The 18,625-nt window shown below is 36.3% G+C and overlaps 2 protein-coding genes across 2 annotated transcripts in view; both read right to left on the bottom strand.

The window, feature by feature from the left end:
• The window catches only part of LOC117332507 (neural-cadherin-like), a 36,754-nt gene extending 29,643 nt beyond the window's left edge, over positions 1-7,111 (bottom strand). Inside the window, exons 1-7 of the mRNA XM_033891439.1 lie at positions 6,998-7,111; positions 6,258-6,367; positions 5,427-5,532; positions 4,177-4,454; positions 2,490-2,767; positions 1,057-1,518; positions 280-639 (exon numbers count right to left, since the gene is read on the bottom strand). Coding sequence (XP_033747330.1) covers positions 280-639; positions 1,057-1,518; positions 2,490-2,767; positions 4,177-4,454; positions 5,427-5,532; positions 6,258-6,342 — 1,569 coding nt within the window. The 5' untranslated portion in view covers positions 6,343-6,367; positions 6,998-7,111. The remainder of the gene's footprint in view (positions 1-279; positions 640-1,056; positions 1,519-2,489; positions 2,768-4,176; positions 4,455-5,426; positions 5,533-6,257; positions 6,368-6,997) is intronic.
• On the bottom strand, positions 6,617-17,618 carry LOC117332132 (neural-cadherin-like). The gene is made up of 5 exons (XM_033891015.1): positions 16,514-17,618; positions 8,661-8,843; positions 8,100-8,331; positions 6,998-7,235; positions 6,617-6,709 (listed from the first exon to the last, which is right to left on the bottom strand). The coding sequence occupies exons 1-5, from the start codon at positions 17,616-17,618 to the stop codon at positions 6,617-6,619; spliced, it is 1,851 nt and encodes a 616-aa protein (XP_033746906.1).
• Between the last annotated feature and the right edge of the window lie 1,007 nt (positions 17,619-18,625).

The raw sequence follows: 18,625 nt of genomic DNA on the forward strand, positions 1-18,625 counted from the left end.
ATATTTTCGCGCTGTCAAGATATTTTTGTGCTAACTTGTATCTTTTATATTTAGTATTTTTATGTGTTAATATATTCGCGTGTGAAAATTTTCGCGGAGATTTACTGATAGCGAAATAAGCGAAAATTTCCACACCGCGAATATTCCCACTTTTACAGTATATGTTCTTTATCATACAGCTTATAATCTAAATGTGCGAGCTAGGTTCAAATTTTACATAGGAACAAAATGTACAGATATTTTTCACCTAAAATTTTTGACTATTGACAATAAACTTACAGATGCTCGGAGTACTAGCTGTAACATTGGATAAATTTCGTATTTTATCCTTTCTCTGCCGACCACAAGATCAAATATGCCATTATTCGTGTTGGGATCAGATTCTCGGATTGCGATCAGAGTGTCAATATTGTTAACAATCTGAAGACTGACAGCAGGCTGGTCGACATTGGACGTGACAGTTATTTGTCCTACAACTGTTCCAATGTCATCAACTTCAGACATAGAGAAGGCGTACTGTGACTGTGTTGTACTTGGGGGTGGGTAGTCGGACTGTAACGTCATGGTGATAGTAACGGAGCTAGACTTCTGTGTGGTACCTCCATCACGAGCTATCACCACCAGCTCTATGGGAGAAGTCTGTAATTCAAAGGATATCTGATATACTGTCAATGCTCTCATGTCATGTCACCATTCTGGACATGAGCTTAGTTTATAAAATCTTTTGTTTTCACTAATATATTAACATAATGTGTATTATAGCTCTTAAAAAAACTGAATTCATGATTACAGTACAGAAAGTTATCAATTTTTAAGAAACAAAATTATTATTAAAATTAAAATAGCAAACTAATTATCTCCGGTTTTGAAAAAAATTTCCAAATTAAAGATCTCCAGCTTCATACATTTTACCCTTAAAGCTTCAAAACATACATGTGTATGTTGCTGCTGTGAAAATTAAAACACAGAAAATGTTGCCGATGGAAATGAAGCTGATAGAATTTAGGCCAGTGTTAACAATAATAACAGTACATATGAAGCAGCTTAAATACTTACAGCAGTGGTAAGACTCTGAGCGATGCTTATAATGCCCTTGGTATTGTCGTCTATGGAGAAATATCCATCTGGATTCTGAGTCAACTGATATGTTACATCTGCATTGACACCAGTGTCCGCATCAGTCGCCAAGACAACAATACCAGGAGTACCCACAGCGGACCCTGTATAAAGAGTCTGCGAGTATGATGAGGATGTAAACCTGGGCTCGTGATCATTAATATCTATAAGGTCCACGACAAACGTACATAGATCACTCAGGGGAGGGTCTCCGCGGTCAGTAGCCATGACCGTGATGGATATAGGTTCGTTAAATTCTTCCCTGTCAAGCACCCTAGTTGTGGTGATGTTACCAGTCTTCTTGTCAATAGTGAAATACTTTGAAGAGTTGAAGTTTCTATCTGGCCGTAGACTGTAGACTATTTCACTCTTATCGCCACGACTGGTGTCATTTGCAATTGTCTGAGGTAGAAAATGATAAGTTTAGATAACATCGTTAAAACTTAACATACTCGTCATGTACACAGCCAATGTTTCTTCACGTGAATTTCACGTGAAAAAATTCACATGAATTTCACGTGAAAAAATTCACATGAATTTCACGTGAATTTCATGTGAATTTCACGTGAAAAAAACAGCATATAAAAATCAAATGGACAAAAATTTCACGTGAAATTCACTTTTTTACCGCTTTTCACATGAAATTCACGTGAAGACATATTGCCTGGGTAACTCAAGATTCCATATTGTCACCTCGCTGTCCCTCATAAAAACAGATTAGATAACAAAAATAAAATGGAAAACACATTCCAAATTGCACTGGCATATGAATGAAGGAACAGAACTTGGCAGGAAATCCCAATTACCTTTCAGTTCATATATATGTATTATAACAGATATCAACAATATGTACATGATATATATGATTTATGATGAGAATAAGTGCCAAATTCCTGTTAATGAAGGGAAATAACTGTGTATTATAATGCAGAATTCAAATCTGTAATGTTAAATTTTGTATGTACAATGTATTATTTTTTTCTATCCTTTCCCTTTCAGACTCCAAGTTAAAAAAGGACGTTATAACATCTGTATTTGATATGCTTCACTTCATATATGTATTACAAACCCATACATTTAAACAAGAAACTAAATTTCATCAGAAAATGCACTATTTTTTAATTTTCTACATTTCTAGGCTTGACATAAATTACACATAATTTCTACTAACCACAAATTGTATATTTGAATTTTTTTAACATTTTTGGAGAAAGCAATAGACAAGAAACTAAATTTCATCAGAAAATGCACTATTTTTTTTAATTTTCTACATTTCTAGGCTTGGCATAAATTTCACATAATTTTTACTAACTACAAATTGTATATTTGAATTTTTTTTATCATTTTTGGAGAAAGTAATAGACTCAACCTACGGTAACAACATGTGTTCCTACTGGCTCCTGCTCCTTCAACTGAGGCTTGTAGTTACAATTGAAGCGTGGTTTACGATTCACAGCATCTACGATATAGACAGTCACAGAGGCTGTGCTGGTGTGAAGTGGAACTGACTTTTCATTACAGCAGCCGTTGTCATCCACAGCCAGAACCTCAAAGTTGTACTCGTTGACATTATCAGGAATAATGTCGGCCGCTGTTTTGAGCCTTATAATACCGGTGTGCGAATTTATGTCAAAAATGTTGTGGTTGCCACCTAAAACATATTAAATTATTTAATATTTATTCTCTAATTTTTTTAAACACTATGTATCATGATTAGGATTTACATAAACATATGTCAAATAGGTGAACAGCAACAACTGAAATAAATGGTAAAATATTTTACTTAGAAACACAAGTGATTAGTCTATATCTAATATCACATGGCTTGCTTGAGCTGCACATACAAATTGATATAAAATAATAATTAATTAATAATTGAAACCTAAAATGTGTTACAAAACCATCAAGTAAGAAAGTAAGAACTAATGCTAGGTTGCCTATATACCAACTAGAAAGGATTACAGTTTGAGTCCCCCCCTCCCTCCCTCCGACTACATCCAAAGTGAATCCACTTCAAGTGCTTTGAGCTTGTCTGGTGACCTTTGAAAGGTAAAGGTCATGTAAGGACACAAATGGAAATACAGAGGACAGAGACAGGAGAAAGTAGAGAAGAAAACAATTAATACAGAAAGGAAGAGATAATGATTCTTATTTAAAAGGATTTTCTAAAAATAGTAACAATAACCTAGATCTTGACCTATCAACCCTTAAACACCAGATACCATGGTCCTTTTGAGTGAAAGGAAGCCACCAAAGTGACGTACATACAAGATGGATGGAGAGGAAAATCATAGTTTCCCCACTCCACCTCGGTGTCACCAGTAGGGAATCCCTCACTCCACCTCGGTGTCACCAGTAGGGAATCCCCCACTCCACCTCGGTGTCACCAGTAGGGAATCCCCCACTCCACCTCGGTGTCACCAGTAGGGAATCCCCCACTCCACCTCGGTGTCACCAGAAGGGGATTCCCCCACTCCACCTCGGTGTCACCAGTAGGGAATCCCCCACTCCACCTCGGTGTCACCAGTAGGGAATCCCCCACTCCACCTCGGTGTCACCAGTAGGGAATCCCCCACTCCACCTCGGTGTCACCAGTAGGGAATCCCCCCACTCCACCTCGGTGTCACCAGTAGGGAATCCCCCACTCCACCTCGGTGTCACCAGTAGGGAAAGTGACTAATAAATTCTAAGGTTCTACGATATCTACATCAAAAATACATGTCAATGCAGTTTTCAGGGAAACAATTCTCAAGTTGAACAAACAATTTTAAAAATAATTTAGATTGTTTTGTTTTCAATGTCATAATCGTAATAAAGAAGATATTGAAAATTGTTTTTTTGCCAACTTGTTATTATCATACCAATAACAATTATCAGGTATCTATACTGTTTTTCAACATACAAAAATCAAATTTTTCATATAGTAAAAGAAAATTTCAAACATAGTTTTCTTAAGACATTACATTGTATATCGTTAAAACAGACAAAGTTAATCCTTTTAACTAGAAAAACAACTTATACTGGCGAGATAACAAAAAAATTGTTTCTACATAAGCATACCTCCAAATTGGTATGTGATACCATCCCCGTCAGGGTCATAAGCCGTCATATCCAGGACAAGCTTTCGATCCACAGTGGAATCTGGGGCATCTGCATCATCCAGAACTTTCATTGATATGGAAGAGTCGACAAACTCAGGTGGCCATGTATTGACGTTCTCAATTTCAACAATGACGGAGACAGAACTCGTCCTTTTTAAGTTCTGTACGCCACCGTCATCCACAGCAATCAAGGTAAAGGTATGCATGTGGTTCGGAGTACTCTCATAGTCAAGGAGTCTGGAAATACAGAAGTTATCACAAAATTTAGTACAGGGTCAGACATGTCTCTTAATAACATAATGAAGAAATTTCGACAATTTTTACACAAGGTCATAATTTTCAGAATCACTAGAAATGGTTCCAAACTTATCCTCTCTGAAAAAAAGAACTTGCATAATGAATAATGAATAAAACTGGGTTTTTTTCGTTACATTTCCAAAATATCGGCATTTTATTTTGATTCACTTTACATTACTGGTATGTGAAACTAATTATTGAAACAAATAGACAAATGTAATTATATTTTGTAACTGCTACATTAAGCCAAAGACTCTCAAGAAACATGACAACAGCTTGCAATATCTTTGTACTACTGGATCACATACAATTCACCAGTTGGATATATTTAAGATTAATATTTTTATTTATAATATTATTAATATTATAATCCCCTCACCACAAAAAAGTCCCTACCTATGTTTACAAATATGCCCTCTTCTTCGTTTTTGCAGAATCATCAATTTTAACTAAAAGTGGTTAAAAAATAACCCCTCCTTTAACTTTGCTCCTAAAAGTTATAATAGAGGGCTAATTTGAGGATAAACACATCATTTTTTTTTTTTTTTATGATGCAGAAAGCGAAACAATTACGTCTACTTTGGTAAAATGTTAACAGCTATATATTTATTTCTAAAAGGAAATGAGATTTTAAGCAAATTTGTATAGACTAACTAGATTTAAAAGCAACAGGTAAGACATCAGATTTTAATATTTAAATCAGTTGAACTTCAGAAAAAAATCAAACAAAAACTGTAGCAGGCATTAATTCAGTATCCTATCTATAGTTGTATGGACAGATGGATGATGGATGGACAGATGGACGGCCGGACGGACAGATGGACGGATGGACAAACCTACCTTAGTAGACCCTGAAAACTTAGTTTTTGAAGGTTTGATACCTTATTTTAAAACACTATGCATGATACTTACTTTTTTATTTGGATATTTCCAACATTATTTACTGTGACAACATCAAACCATTCATCGACCAGAGAGTAAGTGATAGTTGAACTTGTGTCCTTGTCCGTAGCAGTTACTGAAAAAAAGTAGAGGATTTCAACAATGAAAATGCTGAATGAAACCCTATAAATAATATTTCTTGTCATACAATGTGAACTTTGTGATGGAGAGATGTACCTACCATATTAAAGGTTGATATACATGACTATCCATATAATATATATCAAACGTTTCTCAATTGCTGATTATGAAAATCTGGATTGATCCAGATCGATGTATATATTTTGTAGGTTACTCCGATGAATATTTAGGGCTATTCCACTAAAATATCTACCTGACCCTAGGACTCACCGCTAAATCACTTCTATAAATGGTTGGATTGCCTTCCTATTACTTCTGTGTAATTTATCAACTAAATTCTGTAGGTGGTACCCCTTAACCAAACCTGGAGTCCTGGGGTGGGGTAGATGTTTTACTGGAGATACTTCAACAGCTATCAGATAATTGTAATTATTTGTCAAAGACTGATGGGAAAAGAACCTTATTACTAAGACAGAAGTTAAATAATTAAATAATACTTGAACAGACACAAGGGGGGTAACTCAGCTATGATGAAAGATTTTCCTCTGTGATATTAATTGTTGCCATCAATTAAAAGTAATATGTTAATGATTTTAAGACTGTGAACAACATGTATTATAGTCATATCACAAATGATAATGTCACCTTTAAAGTGTATTTCATACCTGTGATAACACCTAGCATTTCAATCACCTCAGGTCAATTGTATGATAAGATTACCTGACATAGCTGTTCTCCCAACTGGCAGAGACTCCTTCACAACATAGAAGGCTGGGGACACAGGGAAGACCGGGATCGTACTCATTGATATCAGTGATTTTTACTGTCAACTGTCAAACAAATACATATATTATTATACATATACATCCAATTTACAGACTTAATTGTTTGAATACACTATACGTATAATTGTTTGTTTGCTGGGTTTATCATCCCATGAACTGTCATTTTAATGCAGATCTCCTTGTAGTAGTTGGTGACTACCTCACTGAACATCATAAGGGATGCCAGCATGCCATCCAGAGCGTCTTGCCCAAGGACACTGGTATGTTTTTCAACTTTCTGAGACACACCACCAATCACCAGGGGTAGGGAATGTCAAACTTGATATCTCTGATCTTCAACCTGAAGTTACTGGCTAAGGTTCTAACTGACTGACCACTGTGGCCCCTCTATAAGTACACACCTATCTGCCTAACTTTACCACCTAATAAATATCTGCATACAATTGTTACAGTATCTTATTGAATTTACTGCTTATATGTATACTTATCTCTGTATCTATCTGCCTAACTTTGACACCTGTTTTAAGCATGATCTGCCTAACTTCCACAGCTGTAAATATCTATCTGCCTAACTTTGACACCTGTTTTAAGCATGATCTGCCTAACTTCCACAACTGTAAATATCTATCTGCCTAACTGGTGAGTTCTGACATACTCCCTAATCAGTAGACTTACGCTGACTGTACTGGTGAGCTGTGATGCGCTGTCTCTGGCCTGTAGTAGTAGATTATACTGTGGTGTCTTCTCATGGTCATACTCCTGCAGAGTTAACAGCTTCCCATCTTGAGTAATGTCAAACTGTGCACTAGGTCCCAGTGTCCTCGGATTGATAATGGAATAAGATGTGGCTCCATTTTGAAAGTTGACAGTCCGAAGATCTACATTATTTGAATCAGAGTTCTGTAGACTGAAGCTGCAAAATAACAAAGAGAGGAATGAATGGTACTGTAGGCTCTGTATATTGTATATTATATAATACCTGTATATAATAAAACACCTGTAAATTATATAATACCTGTATATAATAAAACACCTGTATGTTATATAACACCTGTATTTTATATAACCATGTATATTATATAATACCTGTATATTATATAATACCTGTATATCATATAATACCTGTATATCATATATAACACCTGTATATTATATAATACCTGTATATCATATAACCATGTATATTATATAACACCTGTATATTATATAACACCTGTATATTATATAATACCTGTATATTATATAATACCTGTATATTATATAATACCTATATATTATATAACACCTGTATATTATATAACACCTGTATATTATATAATACCTGTATATCATATAACACCTGTATATTATATAACCATGTATATTATATAACCATGTATATTATATAATACCTGTATATCATATAACACCTGTATATTATATAACACCTGTATATTATATAACCATGTATATTATATAATACCTGTATATCATATAATACCTTATATACCTGTATATCATATAATACCTGTATATTATATAACCATGTATATTATATAATACCTGTATATTATATAACACCTGTATATTATATAACACCTGTATATTATATAATACCTGTATATTATATAACACCTGTATATTATATAATACCTGTATATTATATAACACCTGTATATTATATAACACCTGTATATAATATAAATACCTGTATATTAATACTTTATTTACGATATTTATACATTGGTAACACTTGGCAGATACACTGTACTACCATTCCAGTAAATGAGAAACCTACGTTTGTCCTGTTCGTGCATTCTCGGGAATATGTCCAAAGTACTCAGAGAGATAAAACTGCGGAGGCCGATATTTTGTTGTGATGGACACTTTTTGCGTACTGCTGATTTGCTCTGTAGGAGCACTGGTATCCTTACAGTACACAGTGATGTCCTCATCATAATTCTGTGTCAGGGTGGCCTTTGTTTTAATTTCTCCTGTCAGCTCCACAACCTCAAATTTAGTACTTGTTCCTGTAAAATCAATAATTATACATGTAGACCGTTTTATTATGTCATTTATTTAAGTTGATATAAAGACCAGTTTCAAAAAATCTCAAATAACAAGAAAAATAGTTGAGCTATTTAAATCATTTTGACAGATGTTTAATTCATAATGCGGAAGACAAAATCATATGGACGCAGCCACTATCATTTAAAGTAACCTCATTGTCCGTTTTATGACATCACATTTTTATTTTATTTTTTACGACTGACGCAGGCAGTGAAAATTACGCTCCTGGGTGTGATATATAAGTGACATTCACGGAAAAAAACAGGCCGATTACATGATGACACCTTACCTTCCATGTAAAATCCCAGTACACTGCCGGGGTCCTGGTCCAGGGCCGTCAGGGTGTAAAAAGTGGTCCCCACGGGGGCCCAGGCGTCCACCGTGGCTAACATTGGCGTTGGAATGTTGGTGAAATTCGGGATTTCGTCATTGACATTCTCAATTGTCAAAGTTAAGGTGTGCTCATATTCCGCTGAAAAAAAGTAAACGATAGCTAGCATCAATTATATGTATAAAAAAATCCGTGAATGCAAGGAAGGCCACCCTCTTAAACACAACTGTATGCTCCTGAACAAGCATCTCATAGCCTTTTCATGAGAACTTGTGTGTATACCGGTTCTTAGGATTTTTGGTTCGAATTTTCCCGCTCTAGTATGAAGGCGGAGCAGGGATTTATGTTATGTAAAATATGTATATTACAATGTATGTATGTATATGATACTGATGAGTCGGCAGACTCAAAGTCAATAAAGAACTTGAACTTGAACGTACACTACGCGTCCAACACCAAAATGGCCTTCAGGAGCGGTTATTATACACAACAGGTAGCTACTCTAACGAAGTCTCAGGCCCCTGTGTGAATCACACTGAGCGCCCCGTTTTGTAATGATCAATGTTCATATATAGAAAGAAGAAATACGATATATATGTTAACTATCAATACAGAATATCATGTATAAGTTTAATCAACAAAACGTATGCTATAGCAAATTATTTGTAAAGATCTTGTAACAGTTACGGCGGCTGTTGCATTAATTATTCAAGTGTTAAACCACAGGGACACGGAAAGTGTTATATGATAAAATTAGTCAGAAATACCTATAGCATGCATGACTACATCTTCCGGTTTGTCGGACATGTCATTTCAGCTCTCTTGTTTAGCACGGAGTCACGGATGACGTCCAGTTTCAATTTATTATTGATAGCCACATCACTGCATGATCGATCATATTAATCAAGCGGTTTTGACTTAGTCGTTAGCTTATACAGTACGTCACAGCAGTTTGAAAATCACAGCTTCGATGATTGTGGTACCAACCAAGGGTTGCACTACGCTAAGCAAAAAGCAAAATGGAGCTGATATAATTAGCTTAGTGTAACCCTGGTTAGCTAAAATGCGGTGCCCCCAATGATTAAATTATACAGTCCCTCTTTGTCAGCTTCATGTTTAAAGTAAACTCCAAAACCCCACTTAACATTTTTCTACCCCCCCCCCCCCCCCCCCCCCCCCAAAAAAAAAATTGAAACAATCCAACAAACCTCATCGTTATTAAAATGATGGTATATGCGTTTTAGACATATGGAAATATTGAGGCATTGCAATCAAATTTCGCCTAGACATGGGATTTTACCCAAGAACAATTAATATATTCCCGAGAAGTTTAATAAGAGAAAAGATCATTGATTATTATTGTTCGCTTAAACTTATATCACTCTCGATCGCCATCGGCTGCTTATACATCCAAAGTAAAAATTCGACTCCAGTCGGACAGATCTACATACATACCTACTCGGACAGATCTACATGTAGGTATGATTTAGTTTAAATTTGATATCGTTTCGCGAAATGTCCACGCGGAAATAAAACAAAAGATCACAGGAATACGTATTATATGACATTTATCAAACAAATCTAAGTTTAAATTTTACCCTCTAATTACCCGAGTTTCCCCTGGGTCTGACACCAGACTTGGACATTGTGACATATATCTGTCAGAAGATCCAAGTCTGGTGTACATGTTAGGGCCTTAGGAAAATCGGCATACCCCCTAATAAATGCCAACTTCGCTAGCCAAGGGTGTTCAATACGATACTCTCTTTTTCATGCAGACCAAATTTAGTAAAGGTCGTTAAAAAGGGAAGTTACACTTGGTGGCTGACTTTTACAATCGTACACCTGTAATCTCCCGTCGCCTGGTGTGGAGTCCACTTCATACAATATTTATAGTTTTACAATCGTATTATATTTGTATGGCAAGCTGAAGACTCGTGCCAAAGTGAACGAGCACCACTCCCAGAGAATGTAAATTCAATCCCGTTTGAACTTTCAACCATGTCTCTATGTATTTGATTTTCCCAGAGTGACTTTATTTCTGGGGGTCATTTAAAAACGGTTCATAAATGTACATTCAATACCGACAAAGTAAAACCAACGATATTATGTAATAGGTCTCCGGGCGGAATGCATGGAATGTCCTGCGGGGTAACATGACGTCATCATTGATAACAGACGAACGTGACTTCAGTTGTAGCCGCTACTAATCTATCAAGTTTTTTTTTTAGAAACACAAAACAAAACGGTCCGACGAACGGTTGTGACATAATGATTCAATTTCAAATTGAGTTGACAAACTAAACCGACATGTTGTCGATTGATTCAAGATGTCATTCTCATGTAAAACCAACTTATGATATTGAGAATACAAAATATATACATAATGATAAGTATGAATCAATATTTATTATTAGAATGGCTATATATAGCTATAAGTTCATTATTTACATTCGGCAACCAAAGCGAGGACGCAAACAGTATACACTGTACTTTGTTTATTCGTGAAACAATTGATAATCTAAAACAAAAGCATATGCTTATCTTATACGTATATAATTTGTAAACCTGATTAGTGCTATGTACTATACATTTGTGTTTATAGATACATGTACAAAAACCCCACGTGACAAGTACCAAACACCACAAAACGGAATGATATAAGGAATGTGATTCTTTAGTCCTGGGAATTGTGGACAATGATCGCCTACATATAACAACATTCCGCAACAACACTGATCCTATTATAGGTCTTTTGTAAGTCAATTATACCAAGTACGGTCCGGTATGTGTACAACCCGGTCACATGGTCATATATATATAAGTACACGTACGTTTAACTTTTGTATATATCTTTACAGTGATTATTGAATTAAACAGTTGATATCACTAGACTAATTACATGTTATAAGTCTGTGTTCATCTAATAAACAAACCCAACGAATAAATACATATTATTCATTGCTACTAGAGACACGTTTAGATTTTTTTTTCTGAAACCTCCTGAACTATTTTCCTAGAATGAAAATCTACACCATTTCCCCAATTTCTGTACAAATATGAGAATATATATTTCCCCATTGAATGCTAAATTCACTTCTTATCGTGGCATTAGTGTTAACTTACTAGGTTATATTGTATATACATTCAGATGTCGTCTGGCAGGTTAATTGTATAAATCTACGTGTAGGCATTCAAACTGCAGGTATATATTTCCTCCAATCCATTGTAAACACTCGTTACAAAACACCGGAAATAAGAGGTTTTTTTTATTTTTTTTTTTTCAATGTCGTGTCCAAATGTTCTCAATTCTATACACATACAGGTAACGTTTTATGGACGCCGGATTCTGATCCATATGGACAACGGTTAACCTTGAAGGGATACCGTGGTTGACCTTTCAGGTATGAATTAGTCACCTGTCGATCCGTTATCGTGTCAACAAAAGGGACTCGAGATGGAAACCTGTGCTACCTCGTAGGGCCCCGGGTACTCTCGCCAGTTGTATAATGAATGTATAATATAACTTGTACGAGTATACTGTCAAGGTCCAACCCAACAAAAACGTTTACCTGTAGTACATGTTTATGTCCTTTTGTGATTTAAAAAAAAAACCGGCGCGGTCGTTAAATAACATTCACACTTGATAGGAATTGCTCTGATCCCACGGTTTCATGCTTTGCATCTATATATTAAGGCATTATAAACGTATGACCCCGCATGACGTAGTGAACTCGCGGTTAACGGATAAAACACGTGACACTGTGACGTAATCCTGCCAGTTACCGAACAACTAGTAACGTTGTGACGTGATCCTGGCCGTTATATGATTACTACAGTATTCATTTTGAGTCTAAAATTATTGATGGCGGAAGCCAATTTATTAAAAACATGATTTTAAACTAAGCATGCAGCTGTCTGCAGATATTAATTATTTATTGTCAGAATGTTACTCAAGTTACACAATAGATCATTGTTTATACCGACTGTCAGTTAATGGAATGAAAATATTATATTTCCGGATCAGATGTTTACACCATATTATCACACGGTACCACAGTGACTTGTCACGAATTCCTAACCTACTGTCTGAAATGTATTATAGATATTGTAACGCATACATATATATTGGTAATTCGTACCAAGTCCCTGTGCACGGTTCTACTGTGCTATACATTTCTGTGTGAAACATGACAACTAAATGTACCAAATACCCCTTCCGACATATGATCCTAAACATTAGATACCTCTTATCCCGGACATATCTCTACCCCCCCCCCCCCCCCCCCCCCCCCGGCCCTCCCCCTCCCCATCATAATCCTGCCTTACATGCAATAGTTACACGGTGTACATGTACACAATACCCAAGATTCCAACAACTTCCGATAAATTGTAGTATATCCCCTATCACGTACAGGTATGTTGTGAGCCCTTGGCAGTACTACCGTGTAAACAGACAGGTGATCCTAATGTTTAGATGTTTGGTACCTGTGTAATTGGCACTAGTCCTATCAAGTACACCAAGTATTAATACAATGTAATACTACAATCGATGTACGCTTTTGGGTATTAACTTTGATGTAGCTATTTTTAATAAACACGAAGGAAGAACAAAGTAAAAGAGAAACACCTATGTTTACAGGTGCCTTATAATTGCGGCAATCAAAAATAGGGGAAAACGGTTCTCCTTTTCAAAAATAAATATGATTCGAAATTTTCCTACCTTAGTATTTGAGTCTGATTGTAGGCCTCATTCCGATGTGTACCTGTATAAGTTACCTTTATGTACCTGTATAATTTACCAATGTGTACCTGTATAAGTTATCCATGTGTATCTGTATAAGTTACCAATGTGTACCTGTATAAGTTATCCATGTGTACCTGTATAAGGTATCCATGTGTACCTGTATAAGTTACCTTTATGTACCTGTATAAGTTACCAATGTGTACCTGTATAAGTTATCCATGTGTACCTGTATAAGTTACCCATGTGTACCTGTATAAGTTACCAATGTGTACCTGTATAAGTTACCCATGTGTACCTGTATAAGTTATCCATGTGTACCTGTATAAGTTACCAATGAGTACCTGTATAAGTTATCCATGTGTACCTGTATAAGTTACCAATGTGTACTTGTATAAGTTACCCATGTGTACCTGTATAAGTTACCCATGCGTACCTGTATAAGTTACCAATGTGTACCTGTATAAGTTACCAATGTTTACCTGTATAAGTTACCTTTATGTACCTGTATAAGTTACCAATGTGTACCTGTATAAGTTATCCATGTGTACCTGTATAAGTTACCCATGTGTACCTGTATAAGTTACCCATGTTTACCTGTATACGTTACCAACGTGTACCTGTATAAGTTACCAATGTTTACCTGTATAAGTTACCAATGTGTACCTGTATAAGTTACCAATGTGTACCTGTATAAGGTACCCGTGTGTACCTGTATAAGTTATCCATGTGTACCTGTATAAGTTACCAATGTGTACCTGTATAAGTTATCCATGTTTACCTGTATAAGTTATCCATGTGTACCTGTATAAGTTACCCATGAGTACCTGTATAAGTTATCCATGTGTACCTGTATAAGTTACCAATGTGTACCTGTATAAGTTACCAATGTGTACTTGTATAAGTTACCCATGTGTACCTGTATAAGTTACCCATGCGTACCTGTATAAGTTACCCATGCGTACCTGTATAAGTTACCCATGTGTACCTGTATAAGTTACCCATGTGTACCTGTATAAGTTACCCATGTGTACCTGTATAAGTTACCCATGTGTACCTGTATAAGTTATCCATGTGTACCTGTATAAGTTACCAATGTGTACATATATAAGTTACCAATGTGTACCTGTATAGGTTACCTTTATGTACCTGTATAAGTTACCAATGTGTACCTGTATAAGTTACCCATGTGTACCTGTATAAGTTATCCATGTGTACCTGTATAAATTACCAATGTGTACCTGTATAAGTTACCCATGTGTACCTGTATAAGTTACCATTATGTACTTGTATAAGTTACCCATGTGTACCTGTATAAGTTATCCATGTGTACCTGTATAAGTTACCTTTATGTACCTGTATAAGTTACCAATGTGTACCTGTATAAGTTATCCATGTGTACCTGTATAAGTTACCAATGTGTACCTGTATAAGTTACCCATGTGAACCTGTATAAGTTACCCATGTGTACCTGTATGTTTCCCATGTGTACCTGTATAAGTTACATTAATGTACCTGTATAAGTTACCTTTATGTACCTGTATAAGTTACCAATGTGTATCTTTATAAGTTACATTTATGTAGCTGTATAAGTTACATTTATGTATCTGTATTAAGTTACCTTTATGTACCTGTATAAGTTATCCGTGTGTACCTGTATAAGTTACCATGTGTACCTGTATAAGCTACCAATGTGTACCTGTATACGTTACCCATGTGTACCTGTATAAGCTACCCATGTGTACCTGTATAAGTTACCAATGTTTACCTGTATAAGTTACCTTTATGTACCTGTATAAGTTACCAATGTGTACCTGTATAAGTTAGCCATGTGTACCTGTATAAGTTACCCATGTGTACCTGTATAAGTTACCCATGTTTACCTGTATACGTTACCAACGTGTACCTGTATAAGTTACCAATGTTTACCTGTATAAGTTACCAATGTGTACCTGTATAAGGTACCCGTGTGTACCTGTATAAGTTATCCATGTGTACCTGTATAAGTTACCAATGTGTACCTGTATAAGTTACCCATGTTTACCTGTATAAGTTATCCATGTGTACCTGTATAAGTTACCCATGAGTACCTGTATAAGTTATCCATGTGTACCTGTATAAGTTACCAATGTGTACCTGTATAAGTTACCCATGTGTACCTGTATAAGTTATCCATGTGTACCTGTATAAGTTACCAATGTGTACATATATAAGTTACCAATGTGTACCTGTATAGGTTACCTTTATGTACCTGTATAAGTTACCAATGTGTACCTGTATAAGTTACCCATGTGTACCTGTATAAGTTATCCATGTGTACCTGTATAAATTACCAATGTGTACCTGTATAAGTTACCCATGTGTACCTGTATAAGTTACCATTATGTACTTGTATAAGTTACCCATGTGTACCTGTATAAGTTATCCATGTGTACCTGTATAAGTTACCTTTATGTACCTGTATAAGTTACCAATGTGTACCTGTATAAGTTATCCATGTGTACCTGTATAAGTTACCAATGTGTACCTGTATAAGTTACCCATGTGAACCTGTATAAGTTACCCATGTGTACCTGTATGTTTCCCATGTGTACCTGTATAAGTTACATTAATGTACCTGTATAAGTTACCTTTATGTACCTGTATAAGTTACCAATGTGTATCTTTATAAGTTACATTTATGTAGCTGTATAAGTTACATTTATGTATCTGTATTAAGTTACCTTTATGTACCTGTATAAGTTATCCGTGTGTACCTGTATAAGTTACCATGTGTACCTGTATAAGCTACCAATGTGTACCTGTATACGTTACCCATGTGTACCTGTATAAGCTACCCATGTGTACCTGTATAAGTTATCCATGTGTACCTGTATATATGCTATCCCCGTGTACCCGAATAGCACATTAATTATATAACAGGTATTGACCTTTTAATCGATTAACAAACATACCTCATGGAAATCTTACCTACTTTTATCTTCGTGTTATAAACCACACGGGATGCACTTTAGTAACATCAACTAGCTAACACCACAAGTGGTTCCTGTGATTATAGGATAATTACCTGTTCCACTATTTCCGGTTGTCTCGAACACCTCCACCTGGATCGATTGCGGGCCGTTGTCGAAATCTAACACCTGACCCGGCTTGAGAAATACTTGACCGTTTTGGTTCACAGTAACCATATCCGGTACCGCCTGTTTTAGCTGGAATGTGGTTCCGGTACCTTGTCTAGTGAAGTTGTAGAGAATTCCTGTGGTGCCCTCGCTGATGGTTTTAGTGACCGCGGCGGTTTGTACCTGGCGCCTGTGTCTATGATGAAAGTTTGTCCGTCTTGCGGTCAATTCACCGGTCATTGTCTTGTACTGGTCAAAGATGACCGTTAAATCATGGCCTTGTGTCTGAAGGTCATGATTAGGAGTAATGGCTACTGATGGTTCGCGCGCGCCGTAGTTGTCGTGATTGACGGCTGACATCATGTTGTGCTCGTTAATCATTTCCACACGGAGGTCAGTAAACAAGACACGATTGTCCGCAGTGACCATTTTACAGATGAGACGGTAAATCCGACAGGCGGGGACATTGGAGATGGACATGTGTAAATGCAAGTTACCAGTTGTGTCTTTTCGAAATTCAAACAGATCTGCTGCTTTCATACTTCCAATGAGCGAATAAGTGGGGGATAGGAAATCAAAAGTCCTGAACAGGATATCGATGTCCTTTCCCTGTACCTGGGAGGATCCGGTCAGGTCTAAATAACCCCGGAGTTCTCTTTTGTCCTCTGGAAAACTTATAAAATGTGATGGAGGTTTAACCGAAACGAGGAGACTGGAAATTTGGGGTATATCTGTACACTGTACACAACCTGCTGTAGATGTTAATCTAGTTATGTACACCGTCAGTTGTTGGTTTTCATAGTTATTTACAGTTTGTTTTAAAACCAATTCACCAGTTTCCGTTATGGAAAACAGTTGGACTTCATTTCCTGGAACGTCAAATATGATGTCCTTTCCGGTACAACCGACTTTTGTTATTTTGAAACCTTCTGGTGCATTACTGGGGATCTCAATCTCTACCACAAGGGCAGACACTCCAGTAAACGGATAAAGAATCCCGAAAATACAAACGTTAAATATTATACACAAAGTTACCTGTATGGCGGTCGCCATCTTGGAATTCTTTAAAGGTGAACCAATCAAATTTTAAAAATTGTATACAAACTCACACCTTGAATCTCCAGTTATATAATCCACACAACGAAAACTCAATAACACAATTAACATTGAATCTCTACATTTTGTAATTTAGATCCACCGAAACACGTATAATGTAGAAAGGCACGTCTATGCCATATTGCCAGCCCACGCCTAGAGTTGATAACGTACTGTTGTTGACTTCAGGGCTTATGGCGGAAATGTGTGCTGTATTGATATATTCCAGGTATGCACTACAGCGCGTCACCGCTCAGGTGGTAGAAATCAGCCCTAGTGTTCGATGACTAATCACTCGATCATATATCTAATTTTTTCACCTTTTCCTTAGGTCTAATCCGGGTATTAAGATTGTTAAAGTTTAAACTTCCGATCCGGCGCACACTAGCGGTATGACAGTCGCTCATACATGTATATGTGTACCATTAAAGGTGTGTGAGGGTAGCGGACGTATTCTATTTATAGAAATGCCATGAATACTAAAAAGCCCGAGGACGCATGTCTAACAAATCGATCCGGGTGAACTGTTTCCCAAATTCTTGATGACTAATTCAGGTGAATCAAAGGAAGGAGCGTACCTGTAGTTTTACCTGTGTAGGCTACCTGAGGGACTTGTTACACGCGTGTTATACCAAGCAGAGCGTATGTTATTGTTTATAAAGTCTTTACCTGAGATACTAGACGATAAGGACTAATATACAGGTATATTACACAGCGGGAAAACCTGGTCGCCTCCATTACCTACATTGAGTGTATGTAATGGTTCACTGTTATCAATACACACGTCGATCATATCCTAATTATTGTAGGTTTGGTAATAAAATCGTAATGGCAGAGGTAATCAAGTAATCTAGTTTATTACCTCTTTAAAGCGAGGGTTGATACAGGCTGTAGATACAAGGGTCATCATTCCCGGGTCAATCTGCTGTATAAAGGACAAGAAGTTTTATAAAGGACAGGAATAT

This window comes from Pecten maximus, chromosome 8 (assembly GCF_902652985.1).
Source record: "Pecten maximus chromosome 8, xPecMax1.1, whole genome shotgun sequence".
Taxonomy (NCBI): domain Eukaryota; kingdom Metazoa; phylum Mollusca; class Bivalvia; order Pectinida; family Pectinidae; genus Pecten; species Pecten maximus.

Excerpts from the sequence above, each read along its gene's own strand:
- LOC117332132 (XM_033891015.1), bottom strand. The coding sequence starts at position 17,618 with ATGGCGACCGCCATACAGGTAACTTTGTGTATAATATTTAACGTTTGT. Across the intron at positions 8,844-16,513 it reads AACCGGAAATAGTGGAACAG|CGGAATATGAGCACACCTTA; the intron begins GTAATTATCCTA and ends ACTTTTTTTCAG. Across the intron at positions 8,332-8,660 it reads ACTGGGATTTTACATGGAAG|GAACAAGTACTAAATTTGAG; the intron begins GTAAGGTGTCAT and ends TTGATTTTACAG.